The sequence below is a fragment of the Piliocolobus tephrosceles genome, chromosome 20 (assembly GCF_002776525.5).
Source record: "Piliocolobus tephrosceles isolate RC106 chromosome 20, ASM277652v3, whole genome shotgun sequence".
Lineage (NCBI taxonomy): Eukaryota > Metazoa > Chordata > Mammalia > Primates > Cercopithecidae > Piliocolobus > Piliocolobus tephrosceles.
The window spans coordinates 44,469,139-44,494,987 of NC_045453.1; the positions used below are offsets into that span (position 1 = coordinate 44,469,139).

The window sequence follows — 25,849 nt, forward strand, 5'->3', positions numbered from 1 at the left end:
CCCTACAGCCCTGGTCTGGGGAGGGGGTGGATTTCCTCACTCCTGACCCACTGCCCAGGTCGGAGCAGCCTTGACGCTCGTGGGACGCATGTGCCCTGGTGGCCCAGGCCTGCTGTGTTTGTGATGTGTATTCGTACCACATCGGTGCTGGGCTGTCCAGGCCTGCTAGACCAGGGAACACCCCCCACCCAGGGGCTCATTGTGTCAACCCTTCCTTCAGTTGTCATCCTGCCTCCCTGTGACTTCTGGTTGAGCCATCCCTCCGGGATGACACGGACCATGGCCAGCCTTCCCATCCTGCTCTGTCCCTGCCTGAGACACCAGATCCCCCAGACTCGGCATCCATGTTCACCTGTGGGTATCTGGCACTGATCGGAGCTGATGTCCCCCTGGGTGGAGGACAGAGCGACTGCCTGCAGAGACGCATGCCCTACCCCAGCCACGGCGGAATGGGCAGCTGGCCCCACCCCCACCCTAGCCACCAGGGCTTGCTGCCTTTCAGTCCTGATGAAGGCACTTGAGGAGAAGTAGGTGTCCCAGGAGACTGGATGTTGGTGACTGAGTCAAGCCGGGGTGTTGCCATCACAGCAGGGCCGAGCCAGTGTCCTGGAGAGCCAGGGACAGTAACGCGTGTCTCTCCTGTTCCTGCTGCGTGTGCCACCTCCACTGTGGCCAAGGCCTGACATTGAGCCCACAACCGGCCAGGGCCAGCAGGGTTTCCGGGGATCCCTTGCCTGTCGGTGCTCCCGCTGCCGCTGGCTTGAGTCTGTCTGAGAACCCAGCCAGCAGGAGGGGTCTGTGCTCTGCTGTCCAGCCTCCCAGGCCGGGTGATGCTCTTGCTCCTTTCTGATAGGCTCCTGCCCCTGCAAGGCTCACCGGCCCCTCTCTCTCTGCTACTTTCCCCCCAGGAGATGGCAGCGGAAAAGGCCAAAGCAGCAGCCGGGGAGGCCAAAGTGAAAAAGCAGCTGGTGGCCCGGGAGCAGGAGATCACGGCTGTGCAGGCACGCATGCAGGCCAGCTACCGGGAGCACGTGAAGGAGGTGCAGCAGCTGCAGGGCAAGGTAGGCAGTGGCTGGCGGGGGCATGGGATGGGACAGGACCCAGTCCCGGTCCAGGACGGAGGGAACCAGAGAGGCCCAAAGGGCGAGGCATGAGGAGGGGGTTGAGGTTGCCCACAGGGGTCTGTGAGGTCTGGTCAGGTTTAGGGGTCCAGGTACTGTTGCATTTGGCTGGACAGTATCTGGCAGCCACTGTGTGTCTATAATGTTAATAGCCAGGGAGGTATGAAGCACATTTGAAAGAACACTTTTCAAAAGAGCCTAGTCTCAAATGGCCAGTCCTGTTTCCCTACCTCCTGGGTGTCTGTGAAGTTCTCACCTTTCACGTGAACCTGGAGAAATGCTGGCTCTGTCTCCTTTCCACATGGTTGGGAGGATCCCATTAATACCAGAGGCCTGAAAATTGCACAGCTCCAGCGTGGGGCTCCAGGCCAGCACTGGGTGGCTGCCCAGGCTGGCCCTGTAGTCAAAGCCTGATCCCTGCCTTCTGAAACCTACACCCTGCTCATAGTGCGCTGCAGCCTCCTCTCTGCTGCATGTCTCAGGACGTACCGGAGGTCAGAGGGCAGGAAACGAGGCTTCCTCATGGGGGGTTACAGGCTGTGGCGATGTACTGTGTCTTAGAACAGTCAACCTTGTGACTTTGGAGGCAGGTGTTCATGGTGCGTGTCAGAGACCCTGGCCTGAGTATTCAGCCTCGGGCAGGCCATGAGCAGTGGGGAGGGAGAGAGGCGTGTCGCTGGGTGTGGGGGGTCATGCTTGGCCTCGAGCCCCTGATGGTGGAGCTTTGCAATTTTCAGGCCTCTTGTTTTATGGGATCCTCTCAACTTCCAGGTGGAAAAGGTGGAGCCTTCTGGGGGTTTTCTTTTGTGGGCTGTGTCTTCACTAACCACAGCTCAGAAGTAATTCTGTGTATGAGGCCGAGCTGCCTCTGATGCCCTCGCTCGTGACTTTCCAGATCCGGACTCTTCAGGAGCAGCTGGAGAATGGCCCCAACACGCAGCTGGCCCGCCTGCAGCAGGAGAACTCCATCCTGCGAGATGCCTTGAACCAGGCCACGAGCCAGGTGGAGAGCAAGTAAGCTGAGCTTTCCTGCCTCAGCACCTTCCCAAGGGCTCTGAATGAGGAAGGCTTCGTGAGGCTGTGGCCAGGGCAGCTGGCGCGAGAGCCAGGCACGGGCCCTACGTGTATGCAGAGCTGTCCTGACCCTCCATCTCCTGTCTGGGTTATGGGCCCCTGAGTCTTCCAACAGGTGGCCCAGCGTCCCTGCGGTGGCTGGTGGTGGGCCTTGACTGCGCCCTGGAGCACGGCCTCCTGCTCTGCAGCACCTTTGCTTCAGATGCGCTGGTACTAGGGAGGGTTTCCAGCACACAGACCCCAGCTGCCTAGCGAGATTCTCATTTCAGTGTTGTCTCTGAGTCACTGAAGCACTGGAGCCCATAGCAAGTGGGCCGGAGGGTGCACTTCCTCTCCAGAGTTAAGTACAGCTACACTTGTGCTTCCCTGATTAGAGCGTTAACAGCCTCAGTGGCGGCCCTCAGGAAACCCACTGCAGCGTCTTTGGTTGCACATTTCTTTGCCTTCTCTGGGCCCAAAGTGTCTTGCAGGGACTTGGCAGAGCTCTGTGTTATCCCCAGAGCCTCTGCTCTCACCGAGACGGGCTGACCACAGCAGAGTGCGCCGGCACCCTTAGTCCTTATGCTGGGAGTCGGGTCAGGGGAAGTCCAGTGCGGGAGCTGGACAGGGAGGGGAGCCGGGCCAAGTGTCTGTTTTGACTGTGGCTCCCTCTGGTGTGGAGTGAGATCCAGCAGCCACCTTCCCCTCTGCCTGTCCCTCTGGGTCCCCTTCCTGAGCCATGGGCTGGCTGGAGGTTTGTGGGCTGTTTCCTCAAAAGCCACAGCAGAAGGCAAATGGTGGGGACTGAGAAATGCTCTGGTGTCTTCCCACATAGGATCTGCTATGGCCTCATTGCTGGGGAAGGCCCTAAAGCCAGGAGACTTGTCACGCTGAGGCAGCGGCCCTGCTAGTCCAGAAGCTCTGGCTGGTGGGTGGCTGTCAGCAGCGGGATGTGTTTTCCCAGGCCCACTTCAGAGCTCCCAGTTCATCTTGAGGGCACCACCCGGCCTCCCGCCTCCCTCCCAGGTCGCTTGAACCTTGGCCTTGTGAAGCGTGGAACTGATGACCCCACAGCGGGCTTTGGTGTGGCCTCCCCTGTACAGACAAGGCAGCCCCAAGTCAGAGAGGTGGAACCTGCCACCCGCCAGGCAGCAGAGCCAAGCTAGCCTCAGCCAGGTTTCCCAGCTCCGCCTGGCCTGGTGCTGCGTCCCAGCGTTTGGGACAGTCTTGTCTGGTGGTGTCCCTTGGCTGGACAGTCAGTCCTTGGCCTTGAGGCAGCGTCTGCTAGTGAGGGAGTGGTATCCTGATCACATGCTTCACGCTGGAAAGGCAGGCCTCCAGCTGCCCCCTTTTCCTTTAAGTCTCCTTCTGGAAGTCTGGAACATTCCTCCCAGCTCCTGAGACCCAGCTTTTGAAGTGCAGTCCTGAAGGGTCTGTTTTGTAAGCACCTCAGGCTCTGGCTTCAGGCAACCTCCCCAGCCTGGGCCTGGTCCAGTTGGCCAGTGAGAGGGCACGTGGACTCTGTGGGCTGCTGCCTACCGGGGGGTCAAGGTGGGTGGGTCTTCATCTCGGGGCTGGTTTGCAGCCAGAACAGTGTGTTGCCGTTTTCTGTGAATTTCTGGCTGTTTCTGGGCAGGGGCTCCCATGGGATGCTTTAGTGCACATTTGCTCTATGCTGTCTCTAGTTCATGCACTATACGAGTAAAACAGTGTCTTCAACAAAACACATGCTGAACCCCACACAGCTGATAATGGAAAAGTGGCTTTGGTAATGGCTTCACGACGTGGGCAATTGCTTACTTACCCACGGAGTCCTGGAGGGAGGGCTTGGACCACCAATCCCATCACTCTTTTCTTTCCATCAGTTGGGCTGGTGACTGTCTTGCAGGCAGAACGCAGAGCTGGCCAAGCTCCGGCAGGAACTCAGCAAGGTCAGCAAAGAGCTGGTGGAGAAGTCGGAGGCTGCGCGGCAAGATGAGCAGCAGCGAAAAGCTCTGGAAGCCAAGGCAGCTGCCTTCGAGAAGCAGGTCCTGCAGCTGCAGGTGAGCCAGGGCGGCGGCCGCCTCAGTGCCTGTTCACTGCCCGGCAAGCCTGTCCGCATAGCAGGGATGGGTCCAGACTGGCCCTGCCACACTGGGCACCCGTTTCTAGCCTCGACTGGGACAGATGACAGTGTCCTCAGGGCTGGGGCTCGAACTCTTCACCTTAGTCTCCTTGGTAGTAGTGATAGCTGGCAGCAAGTGGGAGCTTGCTGTGTGCTAAGCACTGTTCTGAGCATTTCACAAGCATTCACTCAGCCACTTTTCTTGGTAACCCTTTGAGGTAGGCACTGGTAGTGTCTGCATTTTATCCATAAGGGAGTTTGAGGCACAGAGAAGTTCAGCAACTACCTCAAGTTCACCCAGCCAGGACATGTCAGAAGCAGAATTTGAACCCCGAGTCTCACTCTGGAGCCGTGTTTTTCCTCCCATACTTGTCCCCACTGTGGTACTGCGGCTCTGGAGCAGCCAGCTGAGCCCACAGGCTGTGGACACAGCCTCTGGCTTCAAGGCCAGTTAGGGTTTCTTCTTTCTCAGCCTCTGGGTGTGGCCTGGAGGCCTGTTTTCCCAGGAGGGTGCCTGTTCTCCTTCAGAGGGAGGCTTGTCCCCCTGTCCCCAGGGGAACGCGGGCAGCATGCAGTGTGTTTTCGCAGCCCACAGGCCTTGCCTGATGAATTCCCGTCCCTCTGCTGGCCTGTGTTGGGCAGGTGGATCCCACATAGGGTTGTTACCCAAGGCACGAGGCACCCTCATGTCATGCCCACTTTGGGTTTAACTTTTCTGGATAACGAGGAGACCCCAGTGACCCCAGGGGCTTAGGACCCTTTTTCTGTCCCATCACTGAAACCAGGCTGTGGTGCGTGGGGGCATTAGTGCTGCCTCTTGGAAGGAACTAGAATAGACACGAAATTTTAAGAGTGATGTTTGAGCGTGTACAAGGACTAAAAGAGAACGTGGACAAAGAAGCAGTTTGAATTGGGGTGGAACTGAGATGGATAATTTGGTGTTTTCTGATGTTCATGTAAAGCAGACCCACTCAGAACAGTGAGATGAGAAAGTGTGGGGTGGGTCTGCCTATGGTTATGTTTTAAAGGCTCCTGGATGGTTGTGGTCCATCTGGGCCTGGAACTGGGCTTGGTTTGTCACCATCACGTGTCATTCCTGTGAAGGATCTAGCCAGGGCCCACAGGCTCCCAGTATCTCCTGTCCTCTCCAGCCTCAGAGTCCTTGTCCACAGCCTGGGGCTGGGCAGAGGATTCCCTGCTCTCCAGTCTGACACCAAAGATTATGTGCCTGTCGAGTCTGTGATTGACAGTGAGGCCTTCGGCGCCAGCTATCAGGCTCAGGTCCTGGCTCTTCTACCTCCCTAGCAAGTTATTTCAGAGCCTCAGTTTCCTCATCTGTACTACGGGCAGGACAGTAGGAGCTGTCCTGCAGGGTGACTGCGGGAATTAGCCATGCTCTTACACCCAGAGCGCCTAGGACTAGATCAGTGCTTTTCAGAAAAAGAGCTCAATGTGACTCTACAAAATTTCATTCAAGGTATCTCCAAGTCAGACCGGCGGTTGAGGTTGTAGAAAGTGTCTCTCTTTTGCTGTGGTGAAAATGGGGCTCTTTCCATGTTGTGACCGTCCTTCCTTCCCCCGAGGCCCCTTCGCTGCCAGCCAGCTATGCAGGAATGAGAGCGGGGGCCTGTGCTGACCTTGGGTCCTGGAGCCCTGGCATCAGGGAGGTGCCCTGCCTCCCATTGCCTGTCTCTCCCTGGACGACCTCTTGGGGTCTGTTTGGAAGAAAGTGCCCATTGAAGGTGCCGATGACATCCTTCTAGAAGAACTGAATTTTAGAAATCCGGGAGAGTCTTATGAAAGGCCCTAGCCGGCCCGCCCAGCCATGGGACCCGCTTCTGAAATTGTTCAGCGTGATTGGCTGTGCTAACAACATTCTCTTCAAGGCAAACACAGTTGTCATCTCAGGTCTTAAGATGGAGGCACGTGGTTTCCATGAAAGATTTTAAGCTTGGGGCTCCTGAAGGCGCGTGGGTTTTTGTTTGCTTGTTGCTGGAATCAGAGTTCTAATGAATGCTGGTAACGAACGGAAGAACATGTGCGGTCAGTCTCCCTGCAGACTGAGCTGGAGTCCCTTTTCTTAAAGAAAAGAGGCAGCAGCAGCTGGTGTGTTTTCTTCCGGTTGTGCAGTGACCCTGCCCTGAGTATCTTGGTCGAGGCAGAGGTGTGAGGGTGTTGGAACCAGTGGGTGCAAGGCAGGCTCCTGCCTGGGACACTTGGCAGAGGAGAAGCAGGTGTGCATTCTGGAAGCAGCTTGCAGTCACTCCTTTCTCTCCTTTCCTCTCTAGGGGTTGGAACTGAGTCATCCCTGCTACGTTCTAATGCAGAAAGCACTGCCCATCCTAAAGCTGCCCCCAGTTTTCACTGCACAGTACACATGAACCACGGCCTAGTGGCCACATCCTTGGCGATGGCTCACTGGCTGCAGCTGCGCCTCTGCCTGGATGGTGCTCATCTGAGCAGTTCCCCTAGCTCCAGGTTGTGCAGCCACTGCCTTAAAAGAAAATGAAAACGGAGGTGGATGGGATCAGCTTGGTAAAGCCATTGACGAGGGATAACTCCCAGCCTTTTCGTCAAACAGCAGTCGTCTGTTGATGCCCCTCTTACCTGGTTCTGCCCCCAGACAAGCTTGTTAATGAATAATTAGTGGTTGGACTTTTTGGAGAACTGAATTCTCCAAGGCGTTGGTTAAATGGAGGCCTTGGCCAGCACTTCTGCCCCAGTGTGTGGGAATCCTTTGCAGGTGGACGAGGGTGTCCTGTGGAGCATCGATGGGGACTGCCACAGCCTGCCTGACGCTGAGTCGGGAACTTGGCAAACGTTGAAGCTCTGTGTGGCTCCTAAATAAGGGTGCAGTGGGCCTGTCTGTCCTGAGTGAGGAAATGTCTCTGAGATACTTTTGAACCGTGTGAAATTGCCATTTTTGCAGGTAAAAATGGTCAAACACTGACAATTTCATGTGGTTCCACCTAATACTGAGAACTAAGAGCACTGCCCTATAGCGTGATGGCAGTGGTGCACCGTGCGTGTGTGTAACACATGGAGCTGCAGGTGGGAGACCCACCAAGCTGTCCGCCTCTGGGAGAGGAATCGAGGACTGGATCGGGAAATGTCGCTGGTTTACTCTGAATCGGTATCTTTGGGCTCTTGGAGTAACCACGTCTTCATGAATCACTTGAGAATGTAAAAATAGGGACTCAGAGAAGAACTGGGAAGTGAGTGTGGGTCCCTGGCAGCTACGTTCTCTCCTTGAAAGGGTGCTGGCTGAGGTGAAGCCTGTGCGGGTTCTAGACCGTGAGGGATGCATTTCCTTCCCGCATGGACCAGAGACTGCACGGGGCTTTGGTGGGGTAAAGAGCCCTGTCCGCCTCCATCACAGAGCCGACGAGGGCCTGGTCCTTCCACATCCTCACCGCCCCACTCCCCTGCCCGGCCCCAGGCGTCCCACAGGGAGAGTGAGGAGGCCCTGCAGAAGCGTCTGGATGAGGTCAGCCGGGAGCTGTGCCGCGCGCAGAGCAGCCACGCCAGCCTCCGGGCGGATGCAGAGAAGGCCCAGGAGCAACAGCAGCAGATGGCCGGTGAGGGCGGCGGCAGTGGGGCCAGGGGGTCAGTGCAGGGTTGCGGGGTCTGCATGCCGGCCCAGCCCCACTTCCAGTGCCAAAACTCGGTGCGTTAGGCCTGTTGGGTGAGGGCAGCACGGATCCCTTGACTGCCCCTCAGAAAGTCCAAGAGTAGGGGATTATGCCCGGTCAGGGGCTGGCGGGGGGCACAATTGGCTTGTAGGTGCTGTCCAGAGATGCAGAGGTGGAGCTGTGAGGATGGGACCTACAGGGGCTAGAAGTGGTGGGGGTGGCAAGGCCTGTAAGGGCCTGGTGTGCGTGGGGGCGGGGCCTATGGGGGCAGAAGGCACTGCTTCCCTCCCAAGCCTGGGTCCCCGTTGGCTGTGGGTGAGCCAAGGAGGTCCTGAGGCATCTCAGCTAAATCTGTGTTCTGGGCCTTTCTACTCTCCCAACTCAGTCAGCTCCGGAGGCCAGGCGAGATTTACAAGCCTGTGGTTCCCTTGCTCCAGTTGGTCATGGAAAGGGTGACAGGGATGGAAGGCCAAGAGCCTCTGGAGAAAGGTAGCTGAAGTTGCCAGTGAGAGGCCCACGGCCATGGGTTCACCGATGCTTCCCGAGCCACTCCCTGGGCCAAGCACCACCGTGGGTGCCGGGCTGGGCTGGACTGGGGGGTACATGGCAGAGTCACCTGCAAGTACAGGGTTGCACAGCAGGGCCCTCTACACAGGGACTGTGTTCAGAGCAGGGTTGGCAACTGTTTCTGTGAGGAATGGATGGTGAATGCTCTGGCCAGTCTCTGTCACAACTGCTCAGCTCTGCCACAGTGGTTTGGACTGGGCAAAAGTGCCCATGAACACTAGGTGAACAGGGGCCTGGCTGTGTTCAAAGAACGCTTCATTGATAACACCTGGAAAAATGGAGGTTGGGAGGCACGGCCCCAGCTTGCCGGCCCCTGCTCTGGAGGCCTGGGCATGGCTTTAGATTGTGTGGTCCTGGAGACTCGGAGGCAGGAGGGGATGCATGGCAAGAGGCCGGCACAGGGCCCGGAGGTGGGAATGAACTGACTCGGCCTGTGTGAGAAATGGGCCAACAAGTGTGGCTGGAAGGAGAAGGCTGGTGGTGGGGCAGGACCAGGTCACCCTCCCTCTGAGCAGCTCGGGCACTGGGGAAAGCGTGACAGAAGTGCTTGGGGCAGGAGATGAAACGATCTCATGTGCGCTTCTGAACACTGGCACCGGGCGGAGAACAGACCAGAGGGGCAGGAGTGGCCCAAGGAGACCAGGGATGAAGCCTTGCAATTGTCAAGGCCCAAGGCAACAGGGCAGGGCCCAGGTGCCCACAGAGGTGCTACTGAGGGCAACTTGGCAGATGGCGGTGTGGCCTCCTAGGCTTCAGCAGTGGGCGAGGGAGGAAGATGAGGAGTCCTGGGAGGTCGGGATGCTGGGTTTGCATTGTCTAACTATAGCTTCGTTTAGAAGTGGCAGATGGCACAGCCTGGGGTTGGAGAGCGTGCAGCCTCAGAGGCACGAAGGTGACACTTAGACCCACAGGACTGTCTGAGGTCACCTGGGGAGGAGGATACCTCAAGGGGAGAAAGGGGCCCAGGACAGAAAAGTCACCCCCTGGCCTTTCTCGACTGTGAAGAGATCTTGGGGGTTGGGGGTGACCCAGCCAGGAAGGTGAGGGAGGTGTGGCAGTGGGATCCACTTAGCCACTTTCTAAAGAACTTCTGGTCTCAGTTAGTATGAGCTAGAGTCTTCTCGAAGATGAATCTTTAAAAGCCTCAGCAGCAGTCCATTTCCAGTCTCCATCATTTTCTCATGAGTGGCCTGAGAGCGTTGCATTGTACCCTGACAGTTCTCAGGATTGATGCCAGAATGGCACTTTCTTCAACAGCTAACAAGAGGCCCCAGTGGTCAATAGTATGTCTTAAGAGCCCCAGACACACAGAGGAGGCAGGAGGAAGTCCTCCGTGCCCCGCGTGTGCTAAGAGGGCGTCCCCCCAGCCCACCCCACCCCACCCCTGGGGTTTCCAGCCTTTTAACTTCTCTTGTTTCCCTTCCTCTGTACCAGAGCTGCACAGCAAGTTACAGTCCTCCGAGGCGGAGGTGCGCAGCAAATGCGAGGAGCTGAGTGGTCTCCACGGGCAGCTCCAGGAGGCCAGGGCGGAGAACTCCCAGCTCACAGAGAGAATCCGTTCCATTGAGGCCCTGCTGGAGGCAGGCCAGGCCCGGGACGCCCAGGACGCCCAGGTCAGCCTCCTGCCTGGGGCTGCGGGGAGGAAAGGGAACTCCATCCAGCAGGTGGGTGGACTAGCCCCGCTGCATGAGATGAGTCTCCTGGAGACCAAGGAGCTTTTGTCTCTCATTCCAGGCCAGCCGGGCGGAGGCTGACCAGCAGCAGACTCGGTAAGCTGGAGAAGCGCCCTGCCTGCTCACTTGAGCCTCAGCGTGGGGGACCAAAGACCCTTGGGGACCAGGGTTTTCGGAAGGGTGCTCAGGTCCTCTGCAGAAGAGCCCCTTTCAGAGGCTCCCTTCCCTCCCCCATCCTCCCGGTGATTTAGAAGACGGGGCAGGCCTGGGCGGGAAAGAAGGCAGCCTTGCGGAGAGCTCCATGATCACGCTCAAGGAGCCAGCACTCATTGTTCTGGACTGGCCTCAGCCAGGGTGGGAGCGCCCCCTGCCACCTGCCGTCCATCCATCTACCCGTCCATCTCTTGTGGGAAGAGACTGACTCGTCAGAGGTTCTGTGTCTACAAGCAAGGGATTTTAGGGGCTGAGGTCAGGAAATGTAACAGGAAAAATGGTTGCACAACCCAGAATGGCGAACTCAGGCTTGCTGCTGGAGCACAGGTTTGAGGCGTTCGGGGCAGAGCTGGCAGCGTCCCAGGGTGGTTTTCCTCCATCTGTGAGGTGACTTCACCGCTGGCCAGACCTTGTTTTCCCTCCATGTCAGCAGCACCAGTGCCAGGCCACGCTCGGGGAGTGTTTGTTTGCTGTTGCTAAGGCTGGAGCCAACACCTGGGTGGGGTGGCTCGAGTCAGGGGCCAGAGTCCTTGTGACCATTGCTTCTGGGGCTCGCATCCTGTAACACATGCCCACAGTCTCGGGAGGCAGCTGCTGGCCACCGTGGCTAGGGGTCCATGAAGCAGCAGCTTGTGGGGGATGCTTGGAGGATGTCCTGCATTCCCTCACATGCGGTCAGATGTGTCCTAGGCCATCAGCTCACAAAGTTCCCTTGTCCTGGCCCTCATCACCAAAGAAGCACCTCCCCCTGTGCCTCTGAGCTGAGGCAGATCCCCAGACCACAGCCCGTGTTCCCTGGCATTGGGCTCTGCAGCTTGGGGACTGGGAAAGGGAGCCAGCCACCCCGAGGGCCCAGAAAGACCCACAGCCAAACCTTGTCTACCTTCCTTTCCCAAAAAGCATATGGGCAAACTTCGTTTCTCCTGATGGTGTTTGTTGGGGTAGAGAGGTTGTTTTGCTCTTGTGTTTTAAGATCAGATTCTTGGGCCACACAGCATATTACTAGGATAATTAACTCATGTTGCAATTAGGATCAGTTTGAATTTTTTGCATCATGCAGATGTGTCCGGCAGAAATTGGTGGTTTTATTTCCTTCAAACAGTTGATGTGAAAGCTGTGTGTAGGCTGGGCCGTGCTGCTCTGGAGTAGAGAGCAGCGATCCAGCCCCAGATATGCTGGAAGTCGGGCAGTGGCTGCCCGGGGTGTGACTGTCGATGTGTCCTCGCCACTGGCCTGCTGGCGCCTCTTACTCGGGGTCTCATTCTTTTGGGGACGCTCTTGGGGTGGTTTGCTGGAGGAGGCTGTCACATGATGCGGGGATTGGAGGGAAAAGCTGTGAGGGCCCCGAGGGAGCTCTGACGGCAGGGTCATGATTCCGCCTCTCCTGATAACCCAACTCTCCGGTGTCACCAACTAGGACTCTGGTGACAGCTCTGGGGTCAGTGGTCCGGATGGGTGGGAGGGGAGGGGGCTAAGGAGCTACTCAGGCTTCCCTGGGAGCTCACACTGGGTGAGGTGGGGGCAGCCGGAGGGGACTGTCTCTGGCCAGGTGGTTCAGCCTCGAAGGTGCTCCTCCCTGGATGGGGCCTCAGGTGGGATCTGTGGGGGATGTAGCCCCTTGGAGCCTGGGCGGTGACCTCCCCGTGTCCCTTCAGCCTCAAGGAGCTGGAGTCCCAGGTGTCGGGTCTGGAGAAGGAGGCCACCGAGCTCAGGGAGGCCGTCGAGCAGCAGAAAGTGAAGAACAATGTGAGTGCGGCAGGCACAGGCAGGGACGGACGGGCCAGGGCAGCACAAGTAGGGCTGGGAAAGGTTCTGCGGTGTGGCCCCCGCCCCGGACTCAGAGGAGGGCCAAGCTTGTGTTTCTACACCCCGTTGTGCTGTGGGCATCCAGGATGTGGGGGGTGCTTCTGCTTACCCCTGAGTTCCACCAAAGACCGAGAGCTGACCGCCTGTGGATCAGCCTGCACCACTCGCTCAAGCGTGGAGTCATCCCTGGGGTGGGGACAGTGTGCCGTTGGCCTGGCCTGAGTCACATGGTCACCGTAAGTGGGGATCCTGGTCCCAGGAGAAGGGGGTGTAGAAGCTGGGCAGGTGGCATGCCTGCTGTCCCGGTGTGGCCTTGGCCACACCCTCCTGCCCCCTTCTCACAGAGCCGGGTTTGCTGGCTGGCCCAGTTGCTCCCTGCAGAGGCTGCAGCTTCCCAAGGCAGGCCCTGGCCTTGGCCTCCCTGTGCCAGGCTCCGCCAGAGCTGGCCCCGGGGATCAGCACTAACCAGTTGGCGGCAGGAACCTCTTCCCTCTGAGGTCACAGGCTGGCCCTCCCTCCTCCCTCTGAGGTCACAGGCTGGCCCTCCCTCCTCCCGCCCTCCCTCCTCCCTCTGGCTAGGGGTGTCTTCATCGAAAAGGCGCCACCTCTCCACCCTGTGCCATGCTACCCACCTCTGGCTGTGGCACCCAGGCCTTGTGTTCAGGCGCCATGGTCATGGGCCAAGGAAAGGGCATTTTGTCCTGTGGCAGGTCCTCTATGGGCCAGGGTGGCATCGGGGAGGGTCTCTGGGCCCTGTCCTGTCTGACGCTAGCTTAGGCAGCTCGTGGGGGTGTGTCAGTGACTGACCGGCGCAGGCTGCTGACGTTTCGCCTGTGTTCCCTCCAGGACCTCCGGGAGAAGAACTGGAAGGCCATGGAGGCGCTGGCCACGGCCGAGCAGGCCTGCAAGGAGAAGCTGCACTCCCTGACCCAGGCCAAGGTCAGAGCCCGGCCACACTCAGGCTCCCACCATGCAAAGTGCACTAGGCACACAAATGCACTAAGACATACAGCTACCCTAGGACACAGACGCACTAGGACAGACACACAGAGGCACTGGGATGTACAGGCACGCTAGGACACACAGATGCACTAGGATGCACAGACAGGCTAGGACTCACAGACGCACTAGGACAGGCACACAGGCACTAGGATGCACAGATGCACTAGGACAGGCACAGAGGCACTAGAACGTACAGGCGCACTAGGACACACAGACTCACAGGTGCACTAGGACGCATGAAGTGCACACAGAGTGGCCTTGGCCTCAGAGCTCCTGAGTCCACACCAGACCCCGGCTCTACCTCCGCCTCCCCCGTCCTACCTCCTCCCCTGCCCTCCTTCCCTTCTTCACTTGCTCCTTTCTCTGAGAGAGGGAGGGGGGTGCCCCCTTGATGGGCTTCTCTGTGCTGGTCCCTCTGGCTGAGGGTACAGAGCTGCTGGGGTGGGACTGGAGACAGTGAGCCTGAGGCTGCACTGTCTTGGTGACCTTTTTTAGTGTTATTTCTGTCGTGTGTCGTTTTGTCGGGGTGCTTCTGCTGCTTGGGCCTCTGAAGTCATGGCCCAGGAAGTTCCGTGAGGAGTCTTTTTTTTTGACACGGAGTCTTGCTCTGTCGCTCAGGCTGGAGTGCAGTGGCGTGATCTCAGCTCACTCCAGCCTCTGTCTCCTGGGTTCAAGCGATTCTCCTGCCTCAGCCTTTCAAGTAGCTGGGGTTACAGGCGCCACCACGCCCGACTAATTTTTGCATTGTTTGTAGAGACAGGGTTTTGCCATGTTGGCCAGGTTGGTCTCCAACTCCTGACCTCAAGTGATCTGCCTGCCTTGGCCTTCCGAAGTGTTGGGATTACAGGCGTGAGCCACTGTGCCCAGTCCCATGAAGAGTCTTTAAGTCACAGAGGGGCGGGTATTGTTTGCAGCGAGCACTCGGGGAATGGGGGCCACGTTGGCCCCGCGCTCCACACTGTCCAGGTGGGATGTGTGCAGGCACCAGTGTCTGAGCCCACGGGTTGCCTCTGGGGTGCTGGGCTGCCCAGGAGCCGGTGAGGAGGCTCTGGCCAGGGGACATGGCCAGCAGCAGCCATAACTAAAGGCCTCGCCCACGCTTTGAGGTCACACACGTTTTCCTACCTCATGAAAGGGCCTCGCCTCCCAGCCTCCCTCACGGAAATGTCTGCCCCAACGGCAGGAGCTTTGCAGCGACTCCCGGGAAGCCTGAGGGTTGTATCAGATGAGGACCACTAGCTAGGGCAGGAGGTGAAGGATGGCCTCAGGCCACACTGTGAGAGCTATAGTTAGACTCCTAGAATCTTGGCCTTGTAGCCCCCTGTGACCTCAGAAACTGGCCACCATGTGGTAAATGAAGCTGTGACCAGAGATGTCACCTGACTTGATTGTGGTCACACAGCCAGATAGAAGGTGGCCTCTGGGTCTCCAGCTTGCCTTGACTCACAACTGGAGGCCTCAGTGGTGGTGAGGTCAAGGGTCCACATGGGGCACGGGCCCTACCTGTGCATAACTTGGCCAGCCAGGAAGGGCCCGCTTCTCAGGTGTGCGTCAGGCCAGAGGGCGCTGCGCTCAGGCTGGGTGTCCGATGGTCAGCATCCTCCGTGCACATTCCAGGACTCTGCTCGGGGGAGTTACACTCCATCGACTCTGACCCAGGTGGAGTTCCTGGGGCCGCCCTGGGTCTCAGGCCAGGCCTGTCCAGGTGGTGGCAGGGCCAGACACAGGCTGGACCCCAGCAGCTGTCCCCTCAAGGTGTGGGAGGGCCCAGCTCTCTCCCCAGGGCTTTGCTTCGTGGTTCCCTCGGGCCCCCTTTGTTTCCTTTGTTTGCTGTGCTTTGAATGGGGGCCTCTGGCTCTTTGTGCAGGAGGATTGAAGGGGTGTCCGACCCAGCATCGCACAGGGTGCAAAGTCCCTGCCTCCTCTGAGTCGGCTTCTCCCTCTGCAGAGGGGGAATGTTGAGCTTCCTTCTCCAGGGTGGCTGGAGATGAGCCTCTCTGGGTTGCCCCTTCCTGGCTGCCACTAACCCCTAACCATGGTGCCGCCAGCAGACGCACTGCTTCCCTGCCTTCACCCCCCATCCCCATCACAGCTCTAGATTCCAAAATATTGGGGTCCATGAGTGTCCTCCTATCCCCTTTTCCTGCCCTGACTCCCACACATCAACCAGGGCCCCCCCCCAAATTCCCACACACATGCACACACGCCCAGAGAGCTCGGGAAATGAGAGCTGGTGGAGACCCTGTCCCTGCTGGGAGATGTTCTGGGAGCTGGCACTTGCTATCTTGGCCTGACGCAGTATGCTGCTTTCATCAGAGCTCAGTGTGTTTGAAATGGACCGGACACAGGCTGGGTAACCCTCTGCTTTACAGTCAGCCTCGTGGAGCCTCATCTGCTCCTTTGATTCTTGTCTCTTCCCTGAAGAGCTGAGGATGTGCCATTTCTGGGGCAGAGACCCGGGCATATCAGTAAGACCTGGGGAGGTGCCCCACATGTCCGTAGCTGAACGCCTTCTGCTCTTCCCCGCCTGCCCCCCAGGAGGAATCAGAGAAGCAGCTCCGCCTGATTGAGGCACAGACCATGGAGGCCCTGCTGACTCTGCTCCCAGAACTCTCTGTCTTGGCGCAACAGGTAGGAGGGGAGGGTGGTTCCCGGGGACCTCACGGTTCCCAGGGAACGTCCCTGGGTCTCACCGAATGTGTTTCGTTGCAGAATTACACCGAGTGGCTGCAGGATCTCAAAGAGAAAGGCCCCACGCTGCTGAAGCACCCGCCAGCTCCCGCGGAGCCCTCCTCGGTCAGTGTGGCTGCCTGGCAAGGGCCCTCTGTCGGGCTCCCCTATCCCCAGGAAGAGGGGCTGCCCCAGGTTGTTTCAACGGGAAGCCAAGAGAAAAACCTTAGTGTGTGGCTAACGACACCTGTTCTTCCCTCTCTCAGGACCTGGCCTCCAAGTTGAGCGAGGCCGAGGAGGCGCAGAGCACGCTGCAGGCCGAGTGTGACCAGTACCGCAGCATCCTGGCGGAGACGGTGAGCACTGGGAACCTGTCAGCTGGGCATCCCTGGGAGGCTGCCGGGAAGGAGAGCTTCAGGGCCTACAGGGCAGGAGGTGGCCTGGTGTGTTGGAAAAGCCCACTGGCCTTGTGACTCTGGGTCCCGTTCTTTGGCTGCATGGCAAAGGGGATGGATGGTGCCCTCTGAGGTCGTCATTGTTTCTAAGCTGAGGAGAGGGCCGAGGTGAAGGTTTGGGGCCGGTCTCTGAGCAGGGGCAGGGGAAGGATGGGGTAAGCAGCTGTTGACGGCCAGGTTGAACTCCCTTTCTTCGTGACTCCAAGAGCAATGCCAAGTCCAGCCCTGCCACTCTCTGGCTGGCCCATCCCGTGCTCCTCATCCTGGGCCACTGACACACTTGGTGCCGGTGGCAAAGCCCGGCAGTGACAAGCGTCCTAGTGGTCCCGTGCAGGTCACAGACCTCGTTTCCTTGAGTGGCATTGCAGCCACCCTGGCCCACTGGCCAGAGGACCTCCCTCCCAGGACAGTGGCTGCCTTCCCTCCCCACCTAATGCTGGCACTCATGAAGTCACAGCAGGGGAAGCACGGCAGGTGACCAGGGCTGCAGGGACAGGAGGGTGTGGTTGTGTGGTACGGGTCCCGGGAGGGAGAGGGCCCTGCCTCACCTCAGTTTCCCCCAGGAGGGCATGCTGAGAGACCTGCAGAAGAGCGTGGAGGAGGAGGAGCAGGTGTGGAGGGCCAAGGTGGGCACTGCGGAGGAGGAGCTCCAGAAGGTACGTGCAACCCTGCCTGCCCCCCCCGGCACCGTGGAGCACGTGAAGCCCAAGGGAGAGTTGACAGGGTTGTCTGTCACCTGAGAGACTCGTGTGTCTCGGTGGGGCTTTTCCACGACTCTCTATGAAGCACAGTTGCGGGATGACAGCTCAGCCTGTCCTCCAGGAGGCCACTGCCTAGAAAGGCGCTGCCAGATGGCGCCAGGGTGACTCTCCCAGCTGGGTGGGGTGGGCACCCCTGGGGCTTCCTAAGTTGGGTCAGTCCTGCTCAGGTCCCAAGATGGCCTCGGAAGGAGACACCCCCAGGCGCTCATGTCTGACGGAGCGTTTCCCTTGCTTTGTAGTCACGGGTCACAGTGAAACATCTCGAAGAGATTGTAGAGAAGCTAAAAGGAGAACTTGAAAGTTCGGACCAGGTATGTGGGGACTCTACTCAGAAAACTCTTTCTCTTGTCCCCGGAGCCTCTTGGAAAGTGACATTATTGCAGCCGGCACTTCACTTATTTCTTCCTCATGGACCGTGTGCCTTACGGGAGGCACTCTCTCTCAAGCCCAGGGATCTTGTCCGTCCTGTTTTTCCTTAATGAGAGACATTTACTACCTCAGAGGACCCTGAGACAGCCACGGGCCCTGTGCAGACCTGCCCTGCCCTGGTGAACAGGGCTCCTGCCACGGCCTTCACAGTCAAGGGGACCCCACTGCCCCCTTCAGACGCCACAGGGAGCCCTGGAGAAGGTACCCTTGGTACCTACCTTTGCAAGTAGATCTAAGAGCACGTCAGCCTCCAGAAGTGCTCAGGTGCGGCCTGCCACTTGCGGTAAGGGCTTCTCTTGCTGCTGACTAGTTTCTCATTCGCTTGGTAGCTGATGGGCCTCAGGGATCTCCCGACAGCCCTCACCTATCCCAGGCCCAGTCTGCTCCCTGGGGTTAGTGCCCTTTGAGCAGAGGCTGCTGGCACACGTGTGTGCCTGTCTGTGTGTCTGTCCAGGTGAGGGAGCACACGTCACATTTGGAGGCAGAGCTGGAAAAGCACATGGCAGCCGCCAGCGCCGAGTGCCAGAACTATGCCAAGGAGGTGGCAGGGGTGAGTCTGCCCCCCGAGGAGCGCAGCCTCTGCCCAGCAGAACTGTGGCCCTCCCTGAGCTGCTGCTCCTCAGTCCTGTGGGAGCAGCTCTCGTTGACATAAGCCTTGAAGTCCGAGTCCTCAGGGGTTTGCCTGAAGCCTTGCAGGCCCCTTGTTGGGCTGTCAGACCTGAGGTGTGTCTCAGGGCAGGTTTCAAAAAGGCAGCCTCCCAGCCAGGGCAGGGCAGAGCCAGACAGCCTCCCAGCCAGGGCAGGGCAGAGCCAGGCAGCCTCCCAGCCAGGGCAGGGCAGAGCCAGGCAGCCCTGCCCCGAGGGAGGCATTTGGCATTTTAGGTTATCCCTCCACAAGGGGATTCTGTGCCTGGCTTGCTGATGTCATATCTGGTGGGGAGTGGATTTAGATCTGATACTGTTTTCTGCTCTTCAGAAGCAGAAAGCACAAATCCAGCATCCCAGTTCTGGTTTAATCTCAAACTTTTGGGCCAGACACAGCGGCTCATGCCTGTAATCCCAGCACTTTGAAAGGCTGAGGTGGATTGCTTGAGGCCAGAAATTTGAGACCGGCCTGGACAACATAGCAAGACCCCATCTCTACCAAAAAAAAGAAAAAAAGAAAAAAAAATCAGCCAGGCACAGTGGTGGGCACCTCCAGTCCCAGCTGCTTAGGAGGCTGACGCAGGAGGATTGCCTGAGCCCAAGAGTTCAAGAACAGCATGAACGACAGATTGAGACCATCTCTGAAAAACAAAATCTCAAACTTTTGGCCCTTTTTTGCGAGAGATTATCAGTAAACATTTGTGAAGGTCTGAAAGAGGTGTGCAGTGAACACCATTCTTCCTAAGTCCTCAGAAAAGAAATTGTGGCTGTAGGAACCCTGTCGAGCCCTGTGCCCTCCCGATTCTGTGACCCTCCTCAGGTCATTGGTTAAGTGGATGCGTATTAGGTTTTATGTTTCGGCGCTAACTCACGGGCACTGGTTTTCTCCTTTTCTCTCCTTTTTTCCCATCACCTGCCTCTGTTTTCTCCCCAAGCTGAGGCAACTTCTCCTAGAATCTCAATCTCAGCTCGATGCAGCCAAGAGCGAAGCCCAGAAACAGAGTGATGAGCTTGCCCTGGTAGGTGGCCTCCATGTCCCCATGCCAGGAGTGTGACCTGGGGTGTTGCGTGTGTGAGTTGCATTTGCCAGTCATGTGTTTGTGTCCACTCAAAGATAAACAAAGTCTAGGGAAGGGACGGTGTCACCTGTTGAGCAGCATGGGGCCAGCTTCTGGGGACCTTCCTGCACATTTGCCCAGAACTCTGAGCTAGGCTTGTGGCTGTTGGGACTAGCGTGCCCCCGCTCCATCTCCTGTCCCCTGGCTACCTGGTCCCCTGTTCAAGGTAGTGAGAGCTCTGGGTGTCCACACTCGCTGTGAGCCCATTGTAGTCACCTGGGGGCGTCAGGGACGTTACAGTCCCTGGCATCACAAGACCAGGAAGCCTGGGGGTTCCTCCTGATCTGGCCACCCATCGCCCTGGGGCTCTCAGCAAGTCCCGTGCCTTCTGTGGGTTTTTCTCACCTCGGTGACAGCTCAGATCAGTTCAGTCAAAGCCACAGGCATGCAGGGAAGGCCTGCTCCACGCCCGGCCCGGTACCAGGTGCAGAGAGCAGCCCCGTTGGCAGACCACAGGAGCTCTGTCTGTGCAGGCGGCCTCTTGAGTCCCTCCTGGGATTCAGCTCAGGTGTCTGATGCCAAGTCCCAGCTCCTTGGCAGATTCCACCCAGCCTCACCGGATCTGGTACCGCTCCAAGACTGGTGCTGTGCGCAGCACCCTGTGAGGCTGCAGACATGTTCTGTTTGATCTGCAGTGTTTTTTTTAAATCTTGAATTAGTTGTCAACAGGGAGAAATTCGGAGATTTTAAATAAAAACGGGCTAGCATTCCCCCTGCAGCAGCCGGTGAGTCTGGCACACGCTCCCAACGCCCTGGGTCCCCCTTGGTCATTCGGGTCTTACCCGGGCCAGAACACCAGAGGGCAGTGCTGCCCAGGCCAGGTCTCCTGTGCCTAGGGGCCACTCACTGAAGCCTTGGCTGAGCAAAGTCTGGTTGACAGGCCTTGGGGGCATGGCTCAGGCCGGGGGTGTGCAGAGAAAACCCCCTGGAGTTTCTGTTGTCTTCCAGCTGTGTAGTGTGGCATTTGTGTTGGGAGGGGCTGTTCAGAGGGAGGGAAGAACGTGTGGGGTTCCCACATACCTGGGGTGGCCCCTCAGTGCAGGGCCTGAGACCACACATGTTCCCTGGGGAGCTTGTGCCAAGGGCCCCACCCGGGTCTCCAGTTGGAACCTCTACCCCAGCCTCTCGAGTGACACCTGCCCTTCCAATTGCAGGCCCAGTGGTTTGGGGGCAACCAGATGTGTCACCGACTCCCAGTGATGGAGCTCAGGGTGGGGGACCTTGTTAGGCAAGAATGTCATCTCACAATGTTTTCTAGACCCCAGAAAGGGCTCTGAGCAGTGGACTGTGTCCTTGAAGGAGAAACGGGGAGTGCAGACAGCGTGGCGGCCACCCCGTTCCATTGGGATTCATTTGCTCTGTGGGCCGTGCTCATCAGGGCTCCCCTCACGCCCAGTGAGGGCGCCCCTCCGGCTGGGCTTGGAGCAGAGCACGTGGGTCTCATTAGCCGGAGGTTTGGTGGCCTTGGTTTGGCTCAGGTTGGCGGGGGCTCTGGGGGGGACCCAGACTTAAGTCACAGTTACTAAGCCAGGTCCCCTGAAGGAAATCTGGCTGTTGAGAGCAGCCACGGTCCTCCGAGGGGGTCGCTGCAGGAGTGAGCATGGTAGGTGTGCGACTGGCCATGCATTTGCAAACCCACCCCTTCCTGTTCCAGGTCAGGCAGCAGTTGAGTGAAATGAAGAGCCACGTAGAGGATGGTGACATAGCTGGGGCCCCAGCCTCCTCCCCAGAGGCCCCCCCAGCCCAGCAGGACCCTGCTCAGGTTAGGGTGGTGAGCCGGTCCCCGGACACATCACTAACCCCAGGAAGAGTGCAGGTTCTGCTGCCCCTGTTCTGACTGAACCCCACACCGGCTGCTCCGGCCCCCTCTGCGTCCCCATCCCACCCTGCTTTGCCCCATGTGGGTCCCCCAGGTCCGGAGAATGCCACAGAGCACGGGACAGGAAGGTGGCCAGGTGGAGAGGCTGGAGGAGTGGGGGGAGAAGTAGGACTCGAAGACGGAGTCCGCGATTCGGGGTCTGGGGGAGCAGCCCTGGGCAGGGTCTGCAGCCACCGAAGGGGACTGTCTTCCACTGCAGCCCCAGCTGGGACATCGCTAGCAGGATATTCACCCTCCAGAGTTTTGAGCCTGGCAATAGCCACCACGAGCCCTCACCGGGAGGCAGGGTCTGTCCCTGGGGTGGCCGCAGTGTGGCTGCTGGGGTTGTCGCCGTGGGGGCGGGGCTCGGAGGCATCTTTCTTGTCCTGTGAGTCTCATTAAAGGCCCCTGAGGTTGCAGAGGCCCCATCAGCTGCTCCTGAGCCACACCCAAGTCTGTACCAGGGGCCAAGGTGCCATCTCCCCAGCGCGGGGAGCACTGGGCCAGGAAAGGGGAAGCTAGAAGCAGCTACAGAGCGGGGCCTGTGCTGGAGCCCTGGGCCCCCGGAGGGTTCTCACTGGGTTGCCGGGTTATGTTTGTGGTGTTTGCACAGCTGAAGACGCAACTGGAGCGGACAGAAGCCATCCTGGAGGATGAGCAGACGCAGCGGCAGAAGCTCACGGCCGAGTTTGAGGAGGTCAGGCCCTGCCTGGTGACTCTCAGCCCCCATCAGCCCCTGGGCCCTGAATCTCCAGGGAACAAGTGGGTCAGCCCTGTCCCCCTCGGCTGTGCCCAGCAGCACCTGGCTGGGCCTTCTGGGCAGCAGTGGATGGGGCCCGGGCAGGTGGAGCACAGGCTGGAGGCACCTTGGGAGCCCTATGGGTGGTCTGCATCCCTGAGGAGTCTTGAGGGCCTGGGGCTGGGGTCAGGACTTGTGAGTCTGGCCCACTCATTCCAGCTACAGGATGGAGCTGTTGCTCCATCAGGCTGGGGGGTGTCCTCTGGTCCCCAAGCATGCTCAGTAGGGTCTCGACAGCACAGCCATTTGTAAGACGTCTCACTTCCCTCTCTGTCAAGGCTCAGACCTCGGCGTGTCGGTTACAAGAAGAGTTGGAGAAGCTCCGCACAGCCGGCCCCCTAGAGTCTTCAGAAACGGAGGAGGCCTCACAGCTGAAGGCAGGCAGGGGCTGGGGCGGGGTCACACCTGTGGGGTCTGCTCTGGGGCTGGGGCCACTCTTGGCCTCGGAAAGGGGCCAGGAAGGGGAGAGCCGACCCCACCGGGACCTGCCCTCGGCACTGGTTCCCCTTGTCACTCCCCGGGGCCGGGGTGGGGGCTCCTAGCCCTGCAGTGTCACATGGTCACATGGCAGCCATTAGTCCGGGTGGCTGTTGAAATGTGAATCATGTAGAACATGAAGCGCGTTCCTCAGCCGCATGTCTGGCGCTCAGTAGTCAGGTGTGTCCTGTGCTGCCTTGGACGGTGCAGAGTAGACTGCTCCTGCCCCACCCAGGAAGGTCTCCTGGTGGTGCTGGGAGCACAGGACACAGCCTTGACGGGCAGCGTGGGCGGTTTCCTCCCTGTGGTCACCACCTGTCTCTGGGTGACCAGGAGTTGCCTGCCTTGTGTCCCCAGAGGGCTCCAGTCCCTGGTATCAGGGTCCTGTGGGCATCGCTGGGGTGGCCCTCCTGCTGGTGCAAGGGCTGACCCCCGTCAACCTTTTGACCATCAGGAGAGACTAGAAAAAGAGAAGAAGTTAACAAGTGACCTGGGACGTGCCGCCACCAAACTGCAGGAGCTTCTGAAGACGACCCAGGAGCAGCTGGCAAGGGAGAAGGACACAGTGAAGAAGCTGCAGGAACAGCTGGAAAAGACAGTGCGTGCCTGGCCCCAAAGCAGGGCGGGAGGAGTCAGAGCTGCTGGGAGCACTGGGCCGGGAGCCCCAGGGGAGGCAGGAGCGGGAGAGGCAGAGCTGGGCGGAGGTGGTGGGGACAGAGACTTCTAATGAGTGCTTCAGCCCGCCCAGCCCAGCACCCGCCCTTCTGGGGTTCCCTTGCCGGTCCCCCTGCTGGCCCAGGTCTTCACTTTGTACCTGTGTGGGCCCCTTAGCCAGTGCCCCAGCCCCTGCCCTGCAGGTGGGTGGCTTCCCCTCGGCTCCCACCAGCTCCTCCCTGTCCCCCAGCCCCAGGGCTCTGTGGCTCCTCCTGTTCTCTGAGGGACTGGAGTGGCTTGAGGGGGTCAGTCCGGGGAGGGACCGATGGCCCAGGGAGGAGGGCAGGTGGTTCTGCCATGGCTCGTGGCCCAGCCCCCCTTCACGCCACCTGCCTTCGTTCACAGGAGGACGGCAGCAGCTCAAAGGAGGGCACCTCTGTCTGAGTCTCCTCTGTGGAAAAAGAAGTTACTGTTCAACTTACCAAATGCCTTACACATTCCTTACAAATACACCAACCAACCGACACAGCGGTATCCAGGCCCAACTTCCGGTAGCTCCGAAAGAAGCCATGAGAGACGAGAGTCTCTTAGAGCCACAGAAGTAGACCTTGCAGAGCCCCAGTTTGTAAACGAACCTGTGTCACATTCGATAAACACTATCCTGGGCGCAGCCCTGGGCCACCACCGAGTGACGCCAAAGTCCTGGTTGGCTCTGACAGCCCCGTGGGTGTGTGGGAGGCCGGGCACTCTGGGGTCTGTCTGTCAGTGCAATCGTTTCGTGTTTTTTCAGCAGGGCGGGACGGGAAGCGGGTGGGACCGGGCAGCCAGTTCTCGAAGGCTGAGGGGCCAACTGGAGGCCACAGCCCCTCACCCCTAGATGTTGCCAACGAGAACTGACGTGCGACCTCCTGGGTGTTGATGCCATTAAAATCAACGTTGGTGCCCGGTGCTGTGGTCTCGTCTGGTCGTCTGCTGGGGCTCCCCCACCTGCTGTTGGGCCCAAGATGAAGAACCAAGGGGTGGGGGCGTCCTCGGGGAGAGAGCGAGTGTGGGCCTCAGCTGCTTTGAAGGCAGGGTCTCTGCAGCTCCGCGTAGTGTGGGGCTGAGACTCGCTGCTTCTGGGGCCCCCCGGCAGTTTTCCCTGTCACCTCCCAGACCTCAGTGCCCTCCCGGCAGGATAAGGGAGCAGGGCCTGCTACACCTGAGAGCCAGACGCATGGACTGCTGCCCCGCATCCCGGAGGGGCCGAGGTTTGTGAGCGCGGCCGGTGGTGTGGGCTGCTGTGTGACGGAGGTCTGGGAATGAACAAGGGGTCTGTGTCCTGGTGGGGGCTTGAACAAACACCCACACTCCAAGAGGGTGGGCCCGGGCTAGAGCAGCCCACTGCCTGCCCCGGGGAGGCAGAGTTTCACCTGCAGAAGCCAGTTTAGATTTGCCACGACCCTCAGACCCAGTGTCCTCAGCAGCCCCTGACGGCATGGTCCTTGGCCCCAAGAAGTGTGTCTCTTTGAGTGTAAGCAATAGGAACCTGGAGCTTAGTCCACAGAGACGTTCAGAGGCTCAGTCACAGTAAGGCCCCAACCAATTCCGGAATGGAAGGCGGGTCTACCTTGACCAAGGACTGTTCACTTGCATCTATCTCCCTTCCAAGCCTCAGAATCTTGGGAGAGGGTCCGCTTGGCCGAACTTGGCTGGGGGACAACTGGGCTCTTGGATGGCAGGTCCTGCAGGATGGCATTGTGAGAAGGGTGCTGTCGGGGACAGTGGCAGCGAGAACCAGGGTCTCCACAGCCTATGAGCATGGCAGGTGGCCTGCTCTGCGGTCTCTGTCACGCATGGCCCTTTCAGTTGATGGCAGTGACTCGGGGGTGGTTTTGACAGCCTCAAGACCTAGGGAAGCCCTGTGGTGTGCGTCTGTCTGCCTCCCTTCCTCAGCCCCCCACACGGCCTCTGCCTGCAGCCTGGAACTGCTTAGCCTCAAACTGCTCGGCCCAGCCCTGGTGCCAGCTCTCGGGAAGTGCCTGTGGGCCACCCAGCCGTGGTGTGTGGCACTGTGTGTCGTGGCTGTTCTTGGTGCTGGGAATCCTGGGAAGGTCCCTGGAGAAGTGGGCTTAAGCTGAGCTCCCAGGAAAAGCAGGTGTGTGTGAGGTGAGGGAGGCTGGCACTCGGGCAGCAGCAGCATAGAGGTATGGAGGGGGGCCAGGTTACCAAGGCCAGGGGGCGCTGGACCGGGGAGGCAGTGCAGCCATTGAGGTTTCTGAGTAGGGAGAGCCAAGCCTGTCCGTAGAACTCTAGAGGAGGCTGAAGCAGAAAGGGATCCCACGGTCTTGGAACATCGACATCCTGGCTTCTGGCTGGGAGACTGAGTAGCAGGAAGTGCCTGCAAGGACACCTGATGGCTGCCCGTTCCCAGCCCCGTGCCTGGCGCTCAGCGAGCCCTCAGTCCTCCCGGTGAGGTGCATCCTGCCCCCCTCCCCGGGCTAAAGGCTGGGCAGGTTCAAACCCACCCCTCTGACACGTGGCTAGGCCCCACAGCCTGGGAGGTTGGTACTTGCGGGGCAGGGCTGGGCTCTGGAATGTGGGGAGCCTGGGGAAGAGCACCCGGGGCTGAGTGCCCTGCAACAGCCACTGGGCCCCCTGCGTCCGCACCCCCATGCATCTAGTACAGGGGGCTGAGTGGGAGCACAGGTTCTGGGTGAGGGAGGCCACCTGCAGGAGGCAGAACTCCACACGTGGGTGGCCATAGGTCAGGGCAGTGGTGTGGGCCCCGGGGAGTGTGGGGAACAGGCAGACCTGTGTGCTGCAGCAGGGC

General features: G+C 59.2%; 1 protein-coding gene across 3 annotated transcripts in view; it reads left to right on the forward strand.

Annotated features, from left to right (window-relative positions):
• RRBP1 (ribosome binding protein 1) overlaps window positions 1-23,986 on the forward strand; it is a 68,667-nt gene extending 44,681 nt beyond the window's left edge. For all 3 annotated transcript variants that reach the window (XM_026456117.2, XM_026456116.1, XM_026456118.1), the window contains 20 exons: window positions 909-1,061; window positions 2,017-2,135; window positions 4,063-4,216; window positions 7,718-7,856; window positions 9,912-10,090; window positions 10,212-10,246; window positions 12,019-12,109; window positions 13,016-13,108; window positions 15,710-15,802; window positions 15,884-15,967; window positions 16,108-16,197; window positions 16,860-16,952; window positions 17,297-17,368; window positions 17,941-18,036; window positions 19,067-19,150; window positions 20,904-21,011; window positions 21,721-21,804; window positions 22,185-22,283; window positions 22,838-22,981; window positions 23,443-23,986. In XM_026456117.2, the coding sequence (XP_026311902.1) occupies window positions 909-1,061; window positions 2,017-2,135; window positions 4,063-4,216; window positions 7,718-7,856; window positions 9,912-10,090; window positions 10,212-10,246; window positions 12,019-12,109; window positions 13,016-13,108; window positions 15,710-15,802; window positions 15,884-15,967; window positions 16,108-16,197; window positions 16,860-16,952; window positions 17,297-17,368; window positions 17,941-18,036; window positions 19,067-19,150; window positions 20,904-21,011; window positions 21,721-21,804; window positions 22,185-22,283; window positions 22,838-22,981; window positions 23,443-23,481 (2,049 nt within the window). In that variant the 3' untranslated portion in view covers window positions 23,482-23,986. The remainder of the gene's footprint in view (window positions 1-908; window positions 1,062-2,016; window positions 2,136-4,062; window positions 4,217-7,717; window positions 7,857-9,911; window positions 10,091-10,211; window positions 10,247-12,018; window positions 12,110-13,015; window positions 13,109-15,709; window positions 15,803-15,883; window positions 15,968-16,107; window positions 16,198-16,859; window positions 16,953-17,296; window positions 17,369-17,940; window positions 18,037-19,066; window positions 19,151-20,903; window positions 21,012-21,720; window positions 21,805-22,184; window positions 22,284-22,837; window positions 22,982-23,442) is intronic.
• Window positions 23,987-25,849: the final 1,863 nt, after the last annotated feature.